The following is a 22,328-nucleotide window of genomic DNA, read 5'->3' as shown; positions in this document are numbered from 1 at the left end:
AATGCATGAACTAGTTTTGCAGCATCACTCAGACAGCTTCTAATTAGATATTGCGCAAACGCAAGAAAACAAAGTGCTACAAATGCGTTGAAGAACGTATCCTGGTCACGGTGACTCAATTCCTCAAAGTGCTATTGGAGGACAAGGTGAGGCCATCCAGAGCCAGGGGGCCAATTCTCCCTCTGGTGTTTGGCTTTTCTCGGGGAGCTCCGGTTTCTCACACTACTGAAAAACAAGATTAACGCCGCCTGCCTGAGACATTTGAGTGCCTCACTTCTTGATTAAACGAAAAAACAACAACAGACAGCAGCCTCTGTGAACAGTTTGACTCTCTGTACAAAGTCTCTCTGCCATCTTTAGCTTGAGCTGAGCTAAACTGAGTAGACGGGAGGGAAAACTGCTCTGTAAAAGAACAGCGTTACCTATTTTATCCTGATTATCTTGTTTCATAATCATTTAAACCCAAACTCTAAATCTCCCAGCTCCAACATAAATGAACAAAAAAATAAATAAGTGATGCAGGGACAGCCGTCAGGTTTCAAATGTCTTTATATTTCAGTAAAATCTACTTTAATACACTTTGAAACAAGAGTACAACAAAATAGAATATACTTCAAATGTTGAATATACAAACAGTTTAGTCTGAACACAAACTTCTCTGTCTCTTCTTCTTCTTCCCTCTTTTCAGATTAAAAAAAATGAAATGCAGGAGCCTCGTTTTAAGCTGGAAGTAAAGTGACCTGGGATCCACAGTGAGCCATCTTTGCATAAACTTGATTAATTTCTTTCTTGCTTCTACAGACATTCCTATTTTCAGATGTGGCAGCATGCATCGGCTCAGTCGCGTTTTTTTGCATGCAGCCTGACTGCAGGGTCACAAAAATGTTCCAAAATTAAAAGGAGCAGCCAAGATCCTTTCTAGCCACATCCTCAGATGTGCTGTGAGCAGTCTGGCCTGTCAGATTCAACCTGTGTGAGCGTTAAAACAGCCAAATGGAGGCGGAAGAACCAGTAGAAAGAAAAATTAGTTTCCCTAGTTTCAATAATACTGTGCTTGGTACAAGGTATCAAAACACAAAGAAAACAAAACAACAGCTTACCGTTCAGACATCACATGAAGAAGAAAATTAAAATCTAAGGCTGTTCTGTTAACATTAGCTCCGTAAACTGTATAGCAGACATATTTATATTTATGTACATACATGACCGTGTTCTGTCTGATATCGCTCCTCGTGGGAACGCCTCTTCCTCTCACTCTCATAGCACCACCTACACTTGATCGGCACAGTGATATCATAATAATATTAATAAAAAAACTAATTGCTGGTTTTAACGTTTGTCTCTACAAAAGCTGCATTACACCCCAGCCCCATCCTCCGGGTCCTCTTGAATGTGACGGTTCACATTTTGCTTTTTGATTATTTGCTTTCATTTGTGTTTGTAGTGTTTCGCTTCTTTCCCCAGATTTCAAGTCAGTGACGGTGAAAGATTTCCAAAGCATAAACTGTAGTGATCAAAAGTTGGTCCCTTTTCCCAACACATCCCTTTCCTTCAAGTCTGTTTTCCTATGTTGGAGAGGTTTCTGTGCAGCTCTGAGACAGTCCGGATTAGTTCTAGGCAGCAACATGGAAGATGTGAAGACGGGCTCAGGAAGAAAAGACACACACAAAAAAAAAGGTGGGGGGGGGGGGGGGGGGGGGGGAAGAGACTTCTGGGCGTCTTTAAAGTCTCACAGACTGCTGCTGGTTATTACGAAGAAAAGTAGAAATGACTTCAGAAATGTACAAACGAGCACGCTCTGGCAGAGGAGACACGGACGCATTTCAACACTCGGGCTCTTCTGTCTTCATCACCACGTCGGCCGAGTCCATTGGCTCCGATTTGACGCTCTGGGCCATTTTTGGATTCGCCTGATTCTGCTGGATCGGCACCTGCATGGCCTGTACCTGGACGCCGGCGGCCTTCAGCTTCTCCACCGCTCCACCTCCTATGACCAGCTCTGAGCCATTGATGACACCACTAATGATACGAGGCTGCGCCGCCACCGCCTGGTTGGCCGCAGACACCGTCACCACGCCCGCCCCGCTGCCCGGCTGCGAAACCACCAGAGTCTGTTGCTGCGCCTGCGTCGGCACGGTGAGTCTCATCACTTGCGTTCCCGGCGCGACGTTGACGGGCGTGAGGGCGCGGACAGTCAGGGGGCTCCCGAGGAGGCTGATGCCCGCCGGCGAGGCCCCGACACCGGGCTTGTTTGTGCCCGTGGAGGTCTGGATCTGACACTGAGCCAGCTGGTGGGCTGGGATGGTGATGATCTTGGCGAGCTGGACAGTGATCTTGTCTCCGTTCTCCGCAGTGGCTGGCACCATGGTGGGGATGGTCTGGATCACGACCTGATGAAAAGAAGCATCATCAGTTCATCTTTTCAGTGCTGCGCAGTGACTCAACTGTTTCATCACCAAAACAAACTTAATTACTCAGAGTTATAAACACATTTCTAAACTTGGTTTTGCATCATCTTCGATTTTTGATTTTGCACACCTTCTGCTGGGAGTTGGCGTTTCCGGCAGTGGCGCCGATAGCCGAGGTGTTGGTGAGCAGAGTGGTTTGGCCAGCTGCTGCTGTTGTTGTTGTTCCCGCGGGCTGCTGCATGGTGACTGTGGAGATCTTCTGACCCAGTGATGTTGTCATGACTACTGGCACCTGCATAGCCACCCGGACCGTCCTGCAGGAGAGACAGAGTCAGAAGGGTAAAGATCCGCATGAGCAAAGACGCCACATAGTGAACATCTGCGTGCAGGGGCCTCACCTCGCCCCTGTGGCGTTCGGGATGATTGCCGCGTGGGACTGCTGTTTCTGGTTCCCGTCCGACGCCACTGAGACCGTCACTATTCTTCCCGCCGTCACCGCTCCTCCTGCTGCTGGCTTGCTGCCTGTGGCCACTGGAGTGTGGACGACGTTGGTTTTGTTAGCGCCCCGCAAGATGTTGGGCTTCTTGGAGGATGACAGCTCGGTGGCGTGGAGCAGCATGTCTGACGGCGGAGGCACGCGCTCGTAGGACGCCGCTGTGTCCGAGCCGATCAGGTCCTCTGGAGCAGGAATCTCCGCCTTATCGTCGTCAATGATGACAATGTTTTTGGGCATCTCTTTGAACTGGTAAACCAGCCGCTGGCCCTCCACCTTGGCGAGGATGCCGCGCTGGTAGTAATATCTGAAGAAAAGGCATCAGAAAATAAGATGCTGCTTTCAAAGAAAATAAAAATGAAATGTCAGCAGAGGACTGGAAATCAGCCTCTGTGAAGTCTAGCAAGGTAATCCTAAAGAGACGGAGCTATTTTTGTTTATCAAACCTCTACTGTTGCCTTTATCGCTGCCAAATTTAAAGTGTTTATTGGATCATAAAGATGTAATATACTTTGTTTCTTTCAAAAATGTAACACATCCGATTATAATCCCAGATAGGGACAGCCTACCTGAGTGCCCGCCCCATCGTCTCATAGTTCATGTCTGGTTTGTTCTTGTGCTTGCCCCACAGCTTGGACACGGCCTTTGAGTCAACCAGCTTGAAGATGCCCTTCTCCCTCTGGGTCCACTTTATGTATCTGGGACAGGTGTTTTTGTCCTGGAGGAGGTCCAGCAGGAATTCCCAAAGGTAGGTGGTGCTCCCTGCTGGAAATCAAAGATAATTAACATCTGTACTCAGTGTATTTATGCAGCGCTGCTGGACTGCTTTGTAAAAATGCTCCACAATTATTCTTCAAATGAGGAAACCGAACTTAAAAACATGAAACGTTGAGGTTTTCTCTGTAACATGACTCAGTCTTCACCTGGCTGTACAAAGCATTCTGAGGTGACTGCTGCTGAGAGTTAAGCACTGAGCACTGTATAAATAAAACTGAACCAAAGTCTAGTTCATGAAGGAGAAAAGCTAACTGAAAGGTCATATTAATGTTTAAAGCATGTTGACTGATTCATGAAATAAAAGTACGAGTTTCCGACAGCTGCAGGCACGGTGAATTTCTGTCTATGTTAACCAGAAAGCAGCATTTTTTTGTGTGGAAGAGCTAAAATGGATACCTCGGATACCTTTTCCTTCTCTTGGTTTCTTCTTGATGCCGACGTCCGGTGAGCCGTTGGAAATGGCTGACTGATGCGTCTTCGGCTTCCGTCCAGCTGGGAAGGGAAACATTTGAAAGAAGTCAGTTGTGAGACCGAGGTGTGACCCCCTCGGATAAATTGACCACTAGATGGTGCTCTTGGATAAAGTCACTGAGCATAATTACAAGGTTCTGGTTTTGGATTTACAACTTGGCATCAGTGCTTCCAGATGTTTTGCATTTAAATCTTGGCTTGAAACACTGAATATTTTCCTTTTTCCCCAAAGTTTAACAAGCCCCCAGAAAGTTAAAGATATCAAATTAACATTTTGGGCTCTGGCTTCCTCCACATAACAGATAAGTTAACTTCCAGCTCTTTTAAGTCTACCTCGCTTCTTTCTGACTGGCTCGTGGTCGGGTTCTGGCTCCGGATCGTCCATAACCGTAGCCATATCCTCATCCTCCTCCTCACAACATTCCTCTGTTGATATCTCCACCTCAGACTCTGTGATCATGTCAGGCCGCATGGCAGCGTGGAGGAAGTCTTGTGTCGCTCCACTTTGTGGAAGGAACGCTTCTGCACAGAGGAATCATCACAGGGTTGATGAGGATCTACTAGACTGGCCAGCAGTTATGCTAACTGAGCATATAAACCTGAGCGGTGGTCCACTAACAGTGTATCTGTGTGTGTGTTACCTGGGCTGTGGTCTTCTTTGAGGCTGGAGGGCGAATCCATGCGTAGCAGAGCCTCTGCAGCCTCAATTGTTTTGTCAGAGCAGTGGACATTGGTGCCGTGAACAGAAGCCTCCACTGCGACAAACAGAAGACACGAAAACAGTCAGCAAACACTCGCCTGGACTTTTAACAGTTAGTGTTTTTCTTCTTTATTAAGCATGAGATCTCATCAATCTACTTCTTTTACATTTGAAGGAAAATATTAAGACATTTTTAATCTAAACAGATATGATACGTTAATGAGTTTTAAATAACTGAGATTGCCTTCTAGCTTCCATCTGCAGAGTGGAGAACAGCAGCAATCCTAAAGTGGGGGTTCTCCTGGACAAACAAACATCTGGCACCCCCTAAAGGAAACCACCAGTATTGCAATACAAGTATTTTGACATTCTGAGTTCATAATTTCACCAATTTTGCCTGAAATGCAGCTTCAAACCATGACAGAGCCTCCACTGTGTTCTACAGATGGCTGTAGATACTGTTGTGCCTCGCTCCTGATAGCTTCCATACACACTTATCATAATTTATGCTGATTTTTCCCCCCCATGTTTCTTAACCACAGATCTTCAGATACTGTTCATCTGCTGCAGATAGTTTTTAGGCCTCATACATCTTTTTTTTCTCAGATTTTGCACATCACACATGCTAATTTCAGCTAAGAGCTCTTTGGGAATCGTCTTTTTGATGCAAAAATATAATTTTATGCCTGTCAAACTGTTCTATTTTACTCAGATTTGTTTAAAGAAATGTGGAAAATGATGTGTTTTTCCAACAGGTTGCTTGTAATAATGCGTGTAACGATGCAATTTAAAATTTGTTCTAAGCTGTTATGTGTTCATCCATTGGTTAGGGGACTTTTTTTATGCTTGCCTGATTCATAGTTCAGGGTTGAATACTTCGACAAAATGGTCAGGTACAAGTACTGGACTGAAAATAAGTAAAAAAGCAGCAAATGTCCAAACAAAAACTTTGTAAGACCTTCATTAACCAACTACTGCTCAAAACCACTGTAAGAATTCCCAAGTCTTGTAACCAACATGTAAAGAAATAACATGTGACTCAAGACTTATGCACAGTACTCGATTTCCAGTTCACTCCCTACCTGCTGGATCATTATGGTGTCACAGTACAGTACAATACAATGCTGCAATATAGTGACATCAAAAAGGTGTATTTCTATCTATATGCAAATAGGGACCATCTTAAGCTTGAACAGCACAAATTTTGCACTGTTTTACAATAATTAATGTGATTATTCAATGTTTTGTTTATGATATATAATTTAGTCATTTGGATGAATTACTGAAGGATACTAAGATCAGACATTATGAACTCAATGAACTCACACTGTCAGCACAAAGACCACATACAAAGTAGACACCCAAAAATGTTTTAATTTCAATTCTTTCACCCCTTTTATATATTTTTTTCTCCTCTTCATAGGTTTTTTTGGCATGTATGATTTCCCCTTTGAAATGTTTGTCTTATTCACTCTTCCCACATAAATTAAAACTAGAAACATTCGTCACATTTACATTTAATTGTCACGTATATATTGTATTAAAACGTTTTGGCTTCCCATAATTAAGCAAAATTTTTTGTCTACACAATTTAGCATGAGCAGACAAAATACTTGTGTTGACTTATACGCAATTTCCCAATAATTATGGCTGTTTGTTAAGCAAAAACAGAAGCCTGGGTAAACTAAAACCTGCTCACAGAATTTTTTGTTTTTGTTTTTAAATCTGGTGATTTTTCTTTAGTTGAAGATCTAAACCTCTCTGAGGACCAATTTTTTACATGAAGGAAAAACTCAATTTTCTTGCATATAAAGCCCAAACTCACTTCCTGCAAAGCTGGGTGTTTAATTCAATATGTTAACAATCAAACTATTGACCCACTCAGACGTGAGCAGCCCTCCTGTTTTATTCAAAAACAGGATACAGCCGCTGTCAGGGAAACTGTACGTGGACCTGTCTGAGGGAGCTCTGAGAAGGCACCCAGGAGCACCTGCTGTCGTTGTCAATCACCGGTGGGAAACACAAGATCCCATTACACCCTGCCCTATCCATGTTTGGCTATCTTGCTGAGGCAATGGGCACTGTGTCGAGGACAGAAATAGGCTATATTTAGGCTGTCCCACTCATTCACAAGCAAACAGGACACACTGCAGAGGTCCTGTGGCCTGCAGAGTCGCCCTTGAAAGTAAGCAGAGGTGCTGCAGTAAGGCCACCGAAAGGGTTGAGTTCAAACAGCTGCAGATGTGCCTGACCAACATGTCAAAATCTGAATTATCAGGGTTATAACTCATGTCTGATTATCCAATAAAAATTGTTCAGTTTATTAGAATAATTATTTAAGTGTAAGCAAAATTACAATATATAAAGTTGGGAAAATCTCTCATTCACATTTACAGCTCGGTAACGGGGCCAAGAACAGCAGCAAGTCCGACAAAAAGTAGTGCTGCCCGTGATGACTTCCGTGTTTACACTCCTCACCCGTTCCCTCCAGTTCTCCTCGAAGAGGCACACAAATCCTCCTGTCACGCAACACTCGCTTTGCCTCCTATTGGCTGTCGCTCAGTTCAAGAGCCTGCCCCCAGACGCATCTGATTGGACTGCTGCTTACGTTCGGAATCAGCGCGCGCACTACAGGACTAACGGACGAGTCAATCAAACACACGCCCCGCCCCCTCACATAAACAATGCTTCCGCCATCGAAATATTAGAAAAAAAATACTTTGACATTAAAATTAAACAGAGGCGGAAACAAACACGGCGTTTAAGCGATAAAAGCCCGTTATTCAAAATCAGGAAACACGCAGGTGAAGAGAGTTTGTAGCTGGAAAGCTGAAGCCAACAACAAACGGCTACAAGGAAGAAAGCGCGTGAGCCAGGCCGTCCCACGCGCCTGCACAGCGGCTCCACAGGACGGTAACGGAAACCGTGAAACAAACAAGCACACACACCAAAACCCGAGACCCAGAGGGTGCCACCGTGAGCCGATCACACATTAATCCACAAACATGACACAGGACGGCGCCTCACTCCCCGGAGCTGCTAATCAAGGATCAGCCTGCAGATTATTCAGGCTAAACTGACCCGAAGCCAGCCGCAGTCAAACACCAAAACAAACGGCCATAAAAACGATCACAGGGAATATTTAACTGTGCACGCGTCGTTGATGCTGGTAAAAATAAACCCACATGTCCTTCCGACTCAGACAGCGTGGCAAAGACGTAGGAAAGACAACATCTCCACACTTCCTGGTTGTGCAGCCGAGCTGCAGACCGTTATTCTACACCACGCGGAGGGCAGAAAAAACTCCTCCCGCGTGCAAAACACCACTCATGCACGTAACTCTCCACCTGTACACACCACCGCATCCAACTGAAGTTTCCCTCCTTATAAACCGGCTCCGATTAAACCGTGTGGCGACGCCATGCAGGTTGCTAACCAAGGTGATCACTTCCTGATTGCCCTCCATTACTTCACCGCACTTCTTCTCAGCGGACGGCGGCGCAGCGGACGCACTTAAAAACAACAACCGCGCGCAGCTCAGATCGAAGCCGCGAGTGCGAAAAATTACGTTACCGGCTCTGATGAGTAGATCGAGTTGGTTTGCGTGCCCCTCATGCTGCGAAGTCGCCATGTTTTCCCCCTCGCTGCAGATTCACATTGACTCCTCACTGAATTGTATGGGAAGCTACTAGTTCAGATCACTCCGCCGCTAATGGGAAATCTCTTCGTATTGAACGCGACGCGTCACAGCGCCAGCAAAGGTACCCATCCGCCACCAACACAGGAAATCCTTCCGTCGACCTCCCCTTCTTGCGTAGTGAGCACGTCAAATAAAAGCTGCACCGTTTTTTAAAATAAGCTCACCGTTTTCACATCGCTGAAGCAAACTGACACGGATTTTTACTGTGAGTCTCTTAAAAAAGCATGTCAGTATAAGACCCAGCACTTAAAAAAAATGCTTTAAAGGTCTAATAAAATACAATTAAATAAGTATTATTTTGGTGACCAGTAAAGTTCTGCTACTGATATATGTTATATAAATATTTAAGCAACGTTTCTCATGTATCTTACATGAGATACATGAGATACATGAGGGGGGGGGGGTCAAGATCTCTGTCTAAATAAATAAATAAATCTGGGTAAATTCCCAGATGATTAAACATGCAACTATTTTGCTGGTGATAACTGAAATGAGTAAAGAAAATCAACAGCCTATTTATGCAAGATAATTCATAATTTTATTGGGGGGGGGGGGGGGTATATTGTTTAGGTCTGATTATGGGGGGGTCATAACCCCCCTAACCCCCCCGGAAATTACGCCCCTGGAGCTGGAAAGTATTTATCATTGTTTTATTTATTTTGTCATATTACCATTTTACTAACTTAACTTTGACTATCTGTAATACATATAGATACATATTCATGCATGTGCTTACAGGTCATGGCACATAACAATGCCACAGGAGGGCAGAGCAGCACTGTTTTTAAATATATGACAGCATTTTGAACTGAAATACAATATATACACAAGGGAATGTGGCTTAATAAGAAATAAACTTGCTTTGTGAGGATTAAAATAATGAACTTATGCAAACTAAATTAGGATTGGTCAACTTAAAAGAGCTAGTGGAAAAATAAAGAAGATCAAATCTGCCATATGTTGCGACTTAACATCTTATATTTATACAATTATGTTAAAACTTATTTATTGATGAATGTCAGTGAGCTTAATTGTGATTCAGTGGTTTCTGAGACGACTAAGAGAAATAAACTACCTGATGATGATGCTACACATGAAGCAAAAAGTATGAAGTATTCACCTGATCGAAAAACCTGTATGTCTAAATTGATTGGATGTCTTTCTCTTCTTGTACAAGCTTCAAAGCCTGATTTCAAGCATGGAGCTCCAGGCCTATTTACACACGTGTGTATGAAGGTGAGCTGGATTGAAACGCTGCAATTTAATAAATCTATTATCTTTGTGGGAGTTCATTTTAAATCACATACTTTACAACTTAAGTAAAATTGAGACATGGAGTTTGGTAAAGCAAAGGTTAAATACTCACACATGAACTACTGCACTAACACCTAGTGTGGTAGGAGGACACCTATGCAAGTCAGGCTTTGAAAAGTATTTGTGTCTCTTTGGGATTAAAAATAAATCATTTAAAGGCGGGCACGGCTCATTTTAAAGGAGGATGTCACTGAAAAACTGCAAAACAAATGGAATTGTGTTGAGGATATTCTGCGCTCCACCAGTGACCCCCAAACCAAGTGTGCGGTGAGTTCATTAATCATTTTCTACACCTTGAGGAAATGCCTCTCCTGTTTTGTGCACTTGGTAATCTAACCAAACTAAAGTCTGAGCCATGAAACAATTGCAAGAAAACCTTCTGAGCAAATGAAGGGAAAAAAAGAAAGAAAGAATAATTTGCATATATGAGTTTACTACATCATCAGATTTACTACATCAGGTATTTTTTGTGTAGCTGGCAAAAGTTTTCCCGGTTTATTAATTATATCAGACTGCCTCTTACATGTCTTCAATGCATCATCTTAAATGTGAACTCAACAGGTTTCTTACTGAGAGCCACTATTCTGTGGACCGTGTCTTTTTTCCACATAACACACACAAAAAAAAGTGTGTTCAAACATGTAACCGCATCTTTAAAACAAATATGAGCAGAGGGACAGACTTTTATTTATAAAATTATTATGATAACATTTTTTCATTATTAAATTATTCTTCTAAATTATTCTTTTTTTTTAAAAATACACTTTTTCTATCATCTTTAATAGAGACGCACAGATTGACTGTCTAAGGACCAGAATCAAAATTTCCAATGTTCTCTGTTCGGGGAGGTCACCGGCCGGTCAGTCTCACATATGTCCAGTTATGAGCTGGTCTATTTCATGCACGCAGGACATGTGCACAGCGGCACACAAACACGCACTGATATCTTGTTAGTATGAAAGCTTTTCACTGTAAGTGAAGACACAAAGTTTGTTTAAGTAAACTGTGAGGAGGGGAAACAACAAACACTTAAACCTCCTTCACCCAGCTGAACATGGACATTTTACAGAAGCTAAGAAAGGCAAAGTGGCTAACGCTAAAGCTATTCACAGTTCAGATCCAGCCATACGCCAGCGGCCTCGATACGAGCAGCGAACAGTCCAAAGCTTTCACGAGGAAAATTATGGAGATGAGTGAAAAAGAGAAAAAGGACAGATGGTGAATTTATAAACTCACTGGAAACTAGGGGTGGGGGGGAAAAAAAAAAAATATCGATACTGTGTAGTATTGTGATATTTTGTTTGCTAATAATGTATCGATACAGGGACAGCAGAAATCGATATTTTGTTACAAAAAAAGGTTTTTGTGCTCTGACTTCAGAGCATGTTGATCCTTTTTCTGAGCAAGAATCCTGACATTCCTTCACTGTCCAAATGTGTTTAACTTTTTTTTGGCAGCAATAAACATGACAGTTTACTTATTTTAATTTAAGACATGTTTTATTTTAATTAAGTTTAAAACTTTTTTATTTAATGTAAAATTATATTTTGTTTTAATTTACTTTCAAATTCTTCAGTTGCTGAAGGGCCTGCATAGTTTTCATAAATTGCATAGTTCAGAATAGCTATAATTGTACCAGATGGTTGCATTCAGTTAAGTTGGACTAGACTGTAATACAAACCGTCCAGTTTGTCACCAATATAACTGACTGAAATGAGAGAAAGACTGAGTGTGAGACTTTATCAATATTCATTTTATCTAATATCAAAGTTTACCATTATGTACAGAATCTGAATATCGCAAAATATTTTTAAAAAATTGCAATAATATCGTATCGTGTGTTAAGTATTGTGATAATATCGTATCGTGGGATGTATGGTGATTCCCACCTCTACTGGAAACATACTTTTGTTACTTAAATCTGCTGCCCCTGCTTTTGTTTGGTACGGTAAAATGTGTCAGGTAAAGGTGCGTGTACACATTTTCAGTTGATTATTTGTTCCACTTTATTTTGAGGTGTTTAAGTGAGAGAAGATCCTGAAACTTAGCAACTTTTTCTTATGATCAAAATTATTATATTTCACTGAAGAAAAGTTGATTTTTGTTGAGAATTTTAATTACATGCTGCAACTTAAAGTTCTTAGAAAGAAAATTGAAACCTCCATCTCTCTGACCTTTAAATATGTTCCAAATTACTGAAAACAGCACTGGACTGGACGGCGGGTATCACCAATATGGCAAAATCTAATTATTAGCCAGTAAATACGGGATAAAACCTCATAAAACAGAAAATTCAACTACACAACAACACCCACAAGGTGGCAGTGCACTCCCAGTGTGCTGACTCCCATCACCAAAGAAGTACTGGGAGTTGAATAGTGACAGATACAAGGGAAGCCCTGCTGTAATCACAGGAATTCAAGAGTAAGGGCCTGAATGCACCGAGTAACCTTTAAATAGTTTAAATATAGTTTAAAGATTCAGAGCTCTAATTTGCACCCCTAAATACAGTTAAGGAATGAATTCACACGATTACTAATTTTCTGCAGTTTTACTCTCTTGCTTTATCTGTAGCACGAGTGTTGATTTCTGACTTCTTAAAAATATTCTTTATTGATCCTTATCACCCGTATTCCTGATTTGATTAGTTGGTCAGTTTTGTGCTAACGAAGAGTGAAATGATGCATGAAACAACACCTGAAGCAGAAAGCCTGAGTTAACAGAAAGTTGATATTCATCATCATAATATTAGTCATCTCTGACCGAGGTTTAAGGATTTACTCATCCAGCTAGCACAAAGAAAGTCTGGCTATGTTGAACTTTAAAGGACATTTTTTAAGTACAGCACAGATGTTGCTCAGTGATTTAGTTGGTGTCTTTTGTTAAGCTGATGGCCTGAGTTAAGTGTTATCGAGGTTCTTGTAACTAACTTTTTTTTAAATACAATCACGTGCAGTTTTAAAAATCATTCTGATTGCCTTTGAGGCAATAAAATAACCTCTCCAAAAAATCTGATTTTATGCTGTTTTAACTGGAAAGACTATTCAAAATCTGACTGATGCAATAACATAACAAAGACCGTGGCACACTTTTAGTAACACAAAACATTTTTGCCTCACCTGGGTCCCGATCCGTCTCCACTTCCTGTTCGTTTCCCACTTCCTGCATGATATAGGCCTCATCACCATACAACAACACTTGGGCTGAGTAATTCTGCTCCTCAGCCAGGCTGGCACTAGGAATCTCTTCCACTATGACTGCTGGGTAGTCCTGAGCCTCCTCCTTTTCCTCTTCATAGGCCTCCTCGGCTTCACACTCACCCTCCACCTCTCCCTCCAGCTCCAAGTCCACCTCACACTCTCCCTCCTCCTGGAGAAAGTCGGCAAGGAGAATAAAAAAAGAGAAACTGTCATAAAAAGATTTTTCTAACTGAAAGAGTAAGTTTGAAATGAGTTTGTCTGTGTCTGCCGCACCTGCTCTGGGTCCTCTTCAGCTGTGACATACTCCACCACTGTCCCACCAGTGTCAACCAGCACCACTGAGGTCATGACTCATGCTCGTCTGCAATTTGCCACAGCTGCTCTGCCTGGTGGGCTGGAAAAAAATAGAAGAGGCAACAAAAACAAAAACTTCATTAACACAAAAAGTCCACACACCAGTCTCACTAAAAAGCTCCCAAAGCTGTGAAAATCAGAGTACAAATCATTACAAAACAGAAGTAAACTGGCCAGCTCCTTGCCACACCTTCCTCCTTTGTCCAAACTACAGGCCAAGCTCTCATTAAAGGGAGCAATCTCATCTCGCTCATCTCCACCCTTCTGGCTTTAGCCTACAGGAAGTGCCTTTCTGCTGTAACAGGAAGAAATGAGCTGACAACAAGCCAAATCCACCCCCTGAAACACATGCACAGTGTCCAGTGGAAGATCAAGACAAGGTGGAACCACAGGGCCCTCGCTTTCCCGTCAGAGCTGCACTGCTGGGCCAAAACATATACAAACATGAACACAACAGCAGGAAGTCATTTAAATCTTTAACTGCCCACTGTTTAAAGGGTTGGTGTGGTCTGATGTTGTCAAATGGAAAGTAAGGAAAGAAAGGTATGTCAAACAGAAAATAAAATTTAAAAAAACAAAACTCAACTTCTCAGTAAAAGTAAAACTAAAAGCATCAAAGTATCTCACCTCCAACCCTCCCTAAAACAATCATAGTTCACCAAGCATAGACACAGAAACCCTTTCAAACTTCCTCCATGTACTTGAAAGGGTTTTAACTCTAAATACACTAAAAAGTGTAAGAAATGAATTAAACTGGGCTTTCATATGCTCTGCAGTGAAAGCATTACTCGGTCTGGCTAACAAACTATGTCTGGGTAACAGTAGTAACCAACCTGCAGGGCTTTTACACTGTGTATGCAACTGCACGTGCAGGACTAGAAAATCCACTGTGTGGAGAACAGTCCGCATTATGGTTTTTCTTGCTTTTTAACATGATATAAACTGTTACAATACTTGATGCTCACAATACAAAAACAAAATCTCTTCTGAAGAGAGCTCGACTCATGGCAGCTGATAGTTGTTGAAATCAGAAAAATTAAAGAAGTCACCACTTCATTGCTGGAATATTAAAAGAAGATGTTGAAATAGGAAACAAAGCACTTGAAGCGGTTTCTCAAAAACTTTCAGAAGTAAGTAACTATGCATTTCAATACATGTTTACTAATGTTCTATGCAAGAAAGGAAAGCCACCATGGACAGGATTTTAAGATAATTATAGGATTTTAATGCAAATATAGCTTATTGCAGATATATTTTATAGAAAAAGGTTTGTCTGAAGCATGCACTACACTCTATTTTCAATATCAAAGAAGACACAAACTGAGCAGGTCATTAACTACAACACACAAGACATGGGATTCATGCATGGTCCAGGGCTTTTTGCTCCTCAGCCATAAAAGGCTAAGGCGGTATTGTCGTCACCCTGACGGCCAGGTGGGCACACAGCCTGGACACCCAAGTTTGTGAATCCGAGAACGAAGCGATTCATACCATAGGTGCATCTACTAGGAGGCTGAGGGGTACCACTGGCCACTGCTAGTATTTTATAGTTTTATACCCACCCTGGTGCACCAAGCTGACCACAAAACGCGCTCCACAGTGTGTTTCAGGACACTAGGACATGGCCGGTTACTCCAAGTGCTGTATAATGGATGAGCCATGCTGTGCCGGTGTTCCCTCGGCTACTGAAACCAGAATGCTATCAGCTCAGTAGAAGTCCTCTGCTCAATTATTCAGCATCATATGGCAGACACTAATTGGCAGAGCTGTAAGGGCTACGTTATCCTCACAGACATGTTTGGCAATCATGTGACCCCTCTCAAAGACGGACATTTAGTGTAGAGCCTCCAGAAATCAAGACACTGCAGGTTTCCATTCTGAAAGTAAAGATGAGTAAACCTTCCTTTACTCTCAAGCAATCCGGCTACTTAGCAGCTAAAATGACTGAGCGACCGCACTGTATTCTGTACTGGAATACTTTTTAATGGCCTTTTGGCGTTATCATAACGGTTTGCTTTATCTGTAATAAAATCATAAAATTTTCATGGGGCGTTAAAGTGAGACGTTAGAGACACTGTACCTTTTCAGGTTTGAGGTTTCATGCCTCCTGCTCTCTGACACAGAAACAGGGTAACCAAATATAGGTGTGTGTTTCTCTGTGTTTCACTACTCCGCTCAAACTGTCAGACGTTATTATGCAAGCTCATGGAGAAGTCAGCGATTGTGACACACAGGGTTTTTGTAAACTATCCAAGTTATCTCACTCTGTCCATCAGAAAGCGACTGAGTGTCAAAGTACAGACTCCTGCGTGTGGAAAGTGTACTGTAGGTTTTCACTAATATGACGACACAGATCGGCAAAAACCCTTTCACCTACTCAACTAAACAATCTGCAGTGGTATTGAATATGTAGGTTGCAGGGCCAGTTCCACAGTGGGTTGATTACATGCACACACACATACACACAAAAGAGATCTGTTAAGAGCCGGCTCTCTCAGGCCGGTTGCACTGATTCAAACAAGTATTACAGGACCTGCTACACGACACGCGGCTGTGTCTCACTTCTCAGCTCAAACATAAATGAGTAAAAAGGCAGTTAGTCATGCTGGTATTCCAGGAATGGGAAATGTTTGCGCCGGTCTGCATTTCCTCTGCATGTGTGCGAAACCCACCTTTAACTTCATAACCGATTGCCAGGATGAGAGCAGAGTAGCAGCTAAATTTAATTACAAATGTTGTTCTGGGTTCACAGTAAGCGAAGTCTCCAGATTTTGTGAGGTTAAGCAGCCATTGTGACATCAGGTAAGCCATCCCACCACCACCACCACTCAATCTCAATGAACTAAAAAGAAAACTAGAATAAACTTGCCTCGCCGCAGAGCTGATGCGAAATGCTGCGTTGCATCTTTACTGAAATCGAGAAAAAGAGAATCGAGGAGAGTGAAAGAAGGATGTGATGTTTTCTTGCTGTAGAAATGAGAAAGCAACAGAAGTTATTCTGAATCTCTCTGCATCTCTGAAGATGTCTCCGTATTCCTCTCTGTCCTGACATCCATCCACCCGACCAGCACTCTCCTCTCCCTGTGTGCATGCTCGTTTTCTGCCTGCTCCCTGGGTGGAAGGAACCTCTCAGAGCGACTCAGCACTTCTCAGACCCTGCCCTGAGCTCACATCACATGACAAGGGTGGAACACACACAGTCACATGATCTCTCAACAACAGCCCTTTTGTTCCAAGTAACTGGGGCTGCTGGTCACGATACAACGCCATGCCTTGTGCCCTGCCCTGCTGGCCTTCGCCAAACACACACAGATGACAGAACAAGCACATACACAGCAAGTATGACCTCAGGATTTACTTGACACCCACCCGACTCCATTCATACAGGCACACAAAAGAAAAATACACTCCGCTTATATAAAGAATTAAACAGCCATTAAGTTACTGATTATACATTTAATTTTTAGTTTGCTTTACAATACACAAGCCAGCACTGCCAAAATGGTGTGAAGTAAATCAGCTATGCTGAACCTTTAACTTCTGGATGTCAGTTATTCAAGTAGTCAGTTTGCGTATTGATGGTGGAGAGTTTAAGTACCACGCTTCATGGGGGAAAATGCCATTAACAGCCGAGTCCTTGGTCGACCTCTGCTGCATATGAAGTATCTGATATCTCCGTGCTGGTGTTATTCTACCAGATCATAATGCAGTTCCAGGACTATCGTTCATATCATTATCAACATGAAAGATAAGAGACGTATGTAGACATTATGATATCGCCTAATAGTTCTGGAGGCTGCATTTTGAAGCTAGACTGTAATTTATCATGTCAAACTCTAACATGCAGGTGCAACACACACACACACACACACACACACACACACACACACACACACACGTTAATTATTTGCCAACTAAAAAGAACTAAAGACAAGCTTCTCAGATGATCTATACGTCACATCAAACTATAATATCAGTCAGACAATCCATTAAAAACACTCCAAAAGTCTCCAACCTGCACAAACAGAGTAGAGTCCAGTGACTCAATGTAGTGAATGAGGCCAACTCAATAAAAAAAAAATAACACATAAAAACAGATAAAAATAAATAATTCATCTGAATTTCTGACAGACTAATCAAATATTTAACTCAAGTTTAACTTGTTTCAACTTTCATTTTAAAACTACTTAAAACTGCCTTTTATGAATATTAGAAGGATTAAATGACACAATTATTACAGAGATATTTATCACAATACAATGTATAAATGAGATGGAATTAGCAGTTTAGAAATGCATTGTTTATTTGTATCCTCTGTGCAAATTGAATAATGCATGTGATTCAGAAAACTCATCAGCTACATATATATGGCTTTGAACAACTATAAGAACATAATAATTCAGATGAAAATTGTTCCTTTTATGCTGTCACTCTTGTTTCTTTAGGCTGAAGCATTTTCACTCTTCTCTGAAACCCCAAATTCACTCCCTCTACAGGCTGTTGGAGCTTCAGATGAAGTAAAATGACTTCATCTCTTTGGAAACACTTTGGTTTCAAGTGTAGTAAGGAGCAAGAGCAAGTGCACGATGTCCCAAAAATCAAGTTATAACATTAAATAATAATGAGCATAATTTCGGCCACAGTCACACAAGCCCAAAATATAAAGACACACACAACAAGTGCAACCTTTTGTGATTTAAACTTGCACACCTCTCTTGTATCCCATCATACATCATCTTCTGTGGCAACCAACCCCTTGGACCCAGGGTCCATGTTTGCAGTGGAGAACATTTGTGAAACCTTCAGACCACACAGTTCAACTGTTGACTCGCACTGCAGGACATGGTGTCTGGTTAATGATGAACGAGCACAAAGAGTGGACACTCCCAGCCTGCAGCATTTAAATAGGTCCTTTGCCCCACACAATCAAACTGTAAATACCTCCACACACCAACGCACACAACTGCGAGAAAGAGTGTGAACTCTTTGTTAATACTAATGTAATAATTACCCATACAAATTATCTCAGATCATCTCAGGAGCCCTAAGAACAGTCGGGATATCTTTAACCCTTCGCAGGTCATTCCTCAGAGTCTCAGATTAACATCAGGACGTTAAGCTGATACATGCACCAGCAGGGGGGCACGTGCTGAATCAGGCCAGAGATACATTTAAAATAAATAATTAAATCCCATATAAGCCACACATAAATCAACCTTATAATGCACACTATTATATTGGCTATTTTTCTACACAGTTTGTTCAATCATCACAAGGTTAATTTATCTACTCATTCACTCACAAGACAGATCTCTGAAACCATGATGCTGCCTCCACCATGCTTCACAACTGCAATGAGGTTTTAGTGTTGGTTTCATTTTTGTCCCATCTGTCCAAGAACTGTTGCAGAAAAATGATGTGTGACAAAGATTTAAGAAAATCTGCAACAAGTGTTTATTATTATTATAATATTTTATATTATCGTATTTATTTATTTAAGTATTGTAAAGCAATACTCTCTTCCCCCCCAGCAAGCCCTCCCCCACCACTTAGTTGTGTCATTACATTTCCTATTCAGGATATTTGTAGGGCCTACATAAAATTAATTAACAACATTGATGGCAAAATGCATTACAGCGTGTAGAGGAAATCTTTCCATTTTCAGCTAATCACATTTTCTAACAGGAAATGAGGGGGGAAAAGAATAAATACATGAGCAACAATGACCTACTTCTGACCACAACACCTGTTATAACATCATAATGCAAATCTGCCTCTCAACCCGCACACTCACCTGTGTTGACACTATTCTGTCAACACAGGTTTATATGTTACATGCATGCAGTAGTTACCAGATCCCGACAAACTAAATGTCAAAGAAATTACTGATGTCAACAGCGTATATAACTTTAAAAACAAACAGCTGCTGTATTTTGTGTTATTGTCTGATGCCTTTCCGAAAGCAAATTAAAACCTCATAAAGACAACGTGTTGGTGTGTAGATCTATAAAAGTTATAAATATACTGCATTTAATTTTTTATCCAATTTTTACAGCTTCTCATACATATAAATGACTCTTGCTAAAGTTGGGGGGTTTACGCTGGTGTCTATCAATTATTCTCTCATTGTAACACAATAACTTAAACATGTCAACTGGACTAAGGCTGAAGGTGCTGTGCAGTCCCATACAAACTGGGACACCTGCTCACCCTAACCTGGAGTCAAAGACTATGTTGGACATAAAGAGCAGCCCACAGGAGGGAATCTGTAATTGAAATGATACCTCCCTGAACTAATAGTCTACTCAATTCAGCATGTAACGCCCAAATCTCTTTGAGAGCCCCGAGCAGAAACTGAATGTGGAGCATTAACTTCGCTAACGCTAGCTAGCTAAGTTAGCAATGAAAGAAAAGCAAGTAAACAGAGGATAACAACAAACCATGTGGCTAACGCTGCTACAGAGCTCACTCACCGTCTAATCCTTCCTTTCAGCTCCTGATCGGCTCACAGGCAGCAGTGTGTGGTTAGCTGGGTGCTAACCTCCTCCTCCTCCTCCTCCTCCTCTGAACCCGCCGCTGCTGTAAACTGTCAGCCCGGAGGAGTCCCGCTGTTAGCGGACACTGCTCGGCTAGCGTTAGCTGGTCGCCTTCATGGTGAGGAGAGGGAGGAGGAGACCTCCCGGCCGACCAGAATCAAGTTATCCGCGATTCTGGGGTGTAAATGCGGGTCCGTGAGTGAGCTGCGAAACGGTCGGTCGAGTCTGCAGAGGCTCATGGAGACTGGCTCAGTCAGTTTACTCTCTGCTTGTTCAGGCAAGTGACACTAGTGACGTCACGCCGTATCATAAACAATCCCAGCCCACCAACAATTAAAGAGTCATTCTTTACAGCTGTACACAGTGGGTTTTAAATCAAACAGTCCACACGTGACTAAAGTGCAGACCAAATGCTGTTTCCTCTCATCAGATGCTTGTTTGTGGATCTCTCTGCCTTCGGGTTTGTCTTCAGCAAATGAAAAGCATGCTCTGTTTGCATAGAGAACATGAGATCAGTACTTGAAAACTGAAGAATATCTTTTTTTGTTGCTTTTGCACTTTGCTTTGGGTCATTATCCATTTGCACTGGATCGTGCTTTCCACCTTTGACCCCCCCGAACTAAGCAGGCTCTTTTAGGTGTTTTCTTGTAAAGTCTAATTTTGTCTCAGGTACATTAATGTATCTCTTGATTGTAGACTTTGACTCGATATGTTTTTCTTAACCAAGGAAAGAATTCAGCAATCGCCCACCTTAGATGTCTTCTGTGGTCTTCATGGCCTTTTGTTATTGTTGAACTGGCCAGTGCTCAGCAATAACAATAATCCTCCTTTTCTAAGAATATAGTGGACTGTAGAGTTAGGCACTTCTAAAGTTTTTAGGTTTTTTGGTATTCAACTTAATGGTGGCTGATGGGAATTCCAGTGAACAGCTACTAAGTTCAACAACACAACATGGAATCAACTCCAGATCTTGTATCTGCTTATTTTTCATGAAATAATGAGGTAACAGGTCTCACCTGGCCATGAAACTGCTTGTCAGTAAATTGTCTAGTCTCTAAATTATTCTTTTAAGTGTTTTTATTAGAGAAATGCAATTATCTGACAACAGATCGACCTGTTCTGCACCACAAACTTTAGCTAAGGGGGCACATATTTATCCTTCTTCTGTTTGCTTTTGACCAAGTTATTCCAAAAAGATAAAAAAGAACAGACAAATGCTCAAAAACATGTAATCTCATTAGTTATTAATTCACTTTATTTAAAATTTGAGTACATTATCAGACAACAGAGAAGTCATTTGCAGAGCAATTTGCTAATTACAAGCTAATTAAAGTTACTGTTTAATATGCAGATATATTAAACAAAGTTTCAATCTATATATCTACAATCATTTTCTCTTATTCTCTTACCCAGTCTGCACATAAATGGAGATTTGTGTAAGTATAGACAGGTGTTGGTATGGATGTGGAAATGTGTTTACCGGATATTTTCTTGCTTCAGGTATTTTTCACCTCCGTATGTGTGTATATGTGTCTGTGTTTGACCTTTCAACACTTTTTTCTAAACTATTTTAGGTGCTAGTGGTATCAGAAAAGAAGGAAAAGTGCATCAATAACACGTTTATTTCTGTATGTAAAATAAAGCTTTTGTGTCAATCTTACATAACTGGAAGCACTGATGTTCACATACTTAACATTTAAACCACTTAAAGCAAACTTTTGTTGCAGGAGCTAAAATATAAATAACAACAATATTTTTCTGCCATTTGACAAACAAAATTCTTTTTTCCTTTGAGTAAATTAAACCCCACTTATTTTTTTTATTGCAGTTGTAGAGGAAGACTAAAACCTAGAAAATTCTGATATGTATGGATAATAAGACAGTCATGTAAGTACCTGCCTTTGTATTATGAGAAAAAGATTGTCATCCATCCATCCATCCATCCATCCTCTGCCACTTATCTGGGTTTGGATCGTGGGGGAGCAGCTTACGCAGAGAAGCCCAGACCTCCCTCTACCCAGGCACCTCCTCCACCTTATTTATGGCGACAGCAAGATGTGTCCAAGCCAGCTGAGCGATATAATCTCTCCAGCGTGTGCTGGGTCTGCCCTCACCCAGAGGGCACCCAGGAAGTATCGTAGTCAGATGCTTGAATCACTTCAGCTGGCTCCTTTCGATGCTGAGGGGTAGCGGCTCTAATCTAAGACACTCATAAATGACTGAGCTCTTCACCCTATTTCTAAGTTAGAGGAATTTCCATTACTTGTATTTGAGATTACATCATTGTATTCACTACCTTGAGCTTGTGACCATAGGTAAGGTTGGTAACTGGTAAATGGACAGCTTTATTTTCATGCTCAGCTCTTTCTTCACCA

The 22,328-nt window shown here is 41.6% G+C and overlaps 1 protein-coding gene across 6 annotated transcripts; it reads right to left on the bottom strand.

Moving 5' to 3' along the window:
• Positions 1-531: 531 nt before the first annotated feature.
• elf2b (E74-like factor 2b (ets domain transcription factor)) lies at positions 532-20,094 on the bottom strand. 6 transcript variants are annotated; one of them, XM_085460360.1, is made up of 10 exons: positions 19,891-20,094; positions 13,337-13,457; positions 12,983-13,232; positions 4,791-4,904; positions 4,483-4,671; positions 4,075-4,170; positions 3,471-3,666; positions 2,807-3,208; positions 2,539-2,722; positions 532-2,390 (listed from the first exon to the last, which is right to left on the bottom strand). In XM_085460360.1, exons 2-10 carry the CDS (start codon positions 13,409-13,411, stop codon positions 1,824-1,826), a joined length of 2,073 nt encoding a protein of 690 aa, XP_085316486.1. In that variant the 5' UTR covers positions 13,412-13,457; positions 19,891-20,094; the 3' UTR covers positions 532-1,823. The 6 variants fall into 6 exon arrangements, with proteins under 6 accessions (XP_085316486.1, XP_085316487.1, XP_085316488.1 ...); XM_085460361.1 differs by having other exon boundaries at positions 3,471-3,663; XM_085460362.1 differs by having other exon boundaries at positions 4,084-4,170.
• Positions 20,095-22,328: the final 2,234 nt, after the last annotated feature.

Source organism: Copadichromis virginalis, linkage group LG6, assembly GCF_057382275.1.
Source record: "Copadichromis virginalis isolate Kocher_CV1m ecotype Utaka linkage group LG6, C_Virginalis_male_GT1.1, whole genome shotgun sequence".
Taxonomy (NCBI): Eukaryota; Metazoa; Chordata; class Actinopteri; order Cichliformes; family Cichlidae; genus Copadichromis; species Copadichromis virginalis.
The sequence above is the reverse complement of the archived record's forward strand: the minus strand, read 5'-3'. Positions and strand labels throughout refer to the sequence as shown.

Excerpts from the sequence above, each read along its gene's own strand:
- elf2b (XM_085460360.1), bottom strand. The coding sequence starts at position 13,411 with ATGACCTCAGTGGTGCTGGTTGACACTGGTGGGACAGTGGTGGAGTAT. Across the intron at positions 3,667-4,074 it reads AGAAGGAAAAGGTATCCGAG|CAGGGAGCACCACCTACCTT; the intron begins GTATCCATTTTA and ends TTTGATTTCCAG. Across the intron at positions 2,391-2,538 it reads ACGCCAACTCCCAGCAGAAG|GTCGTGATCCAGACCATCCC; the intron begins GTGTGCAAAATC and ends TCTTTTCATCAG.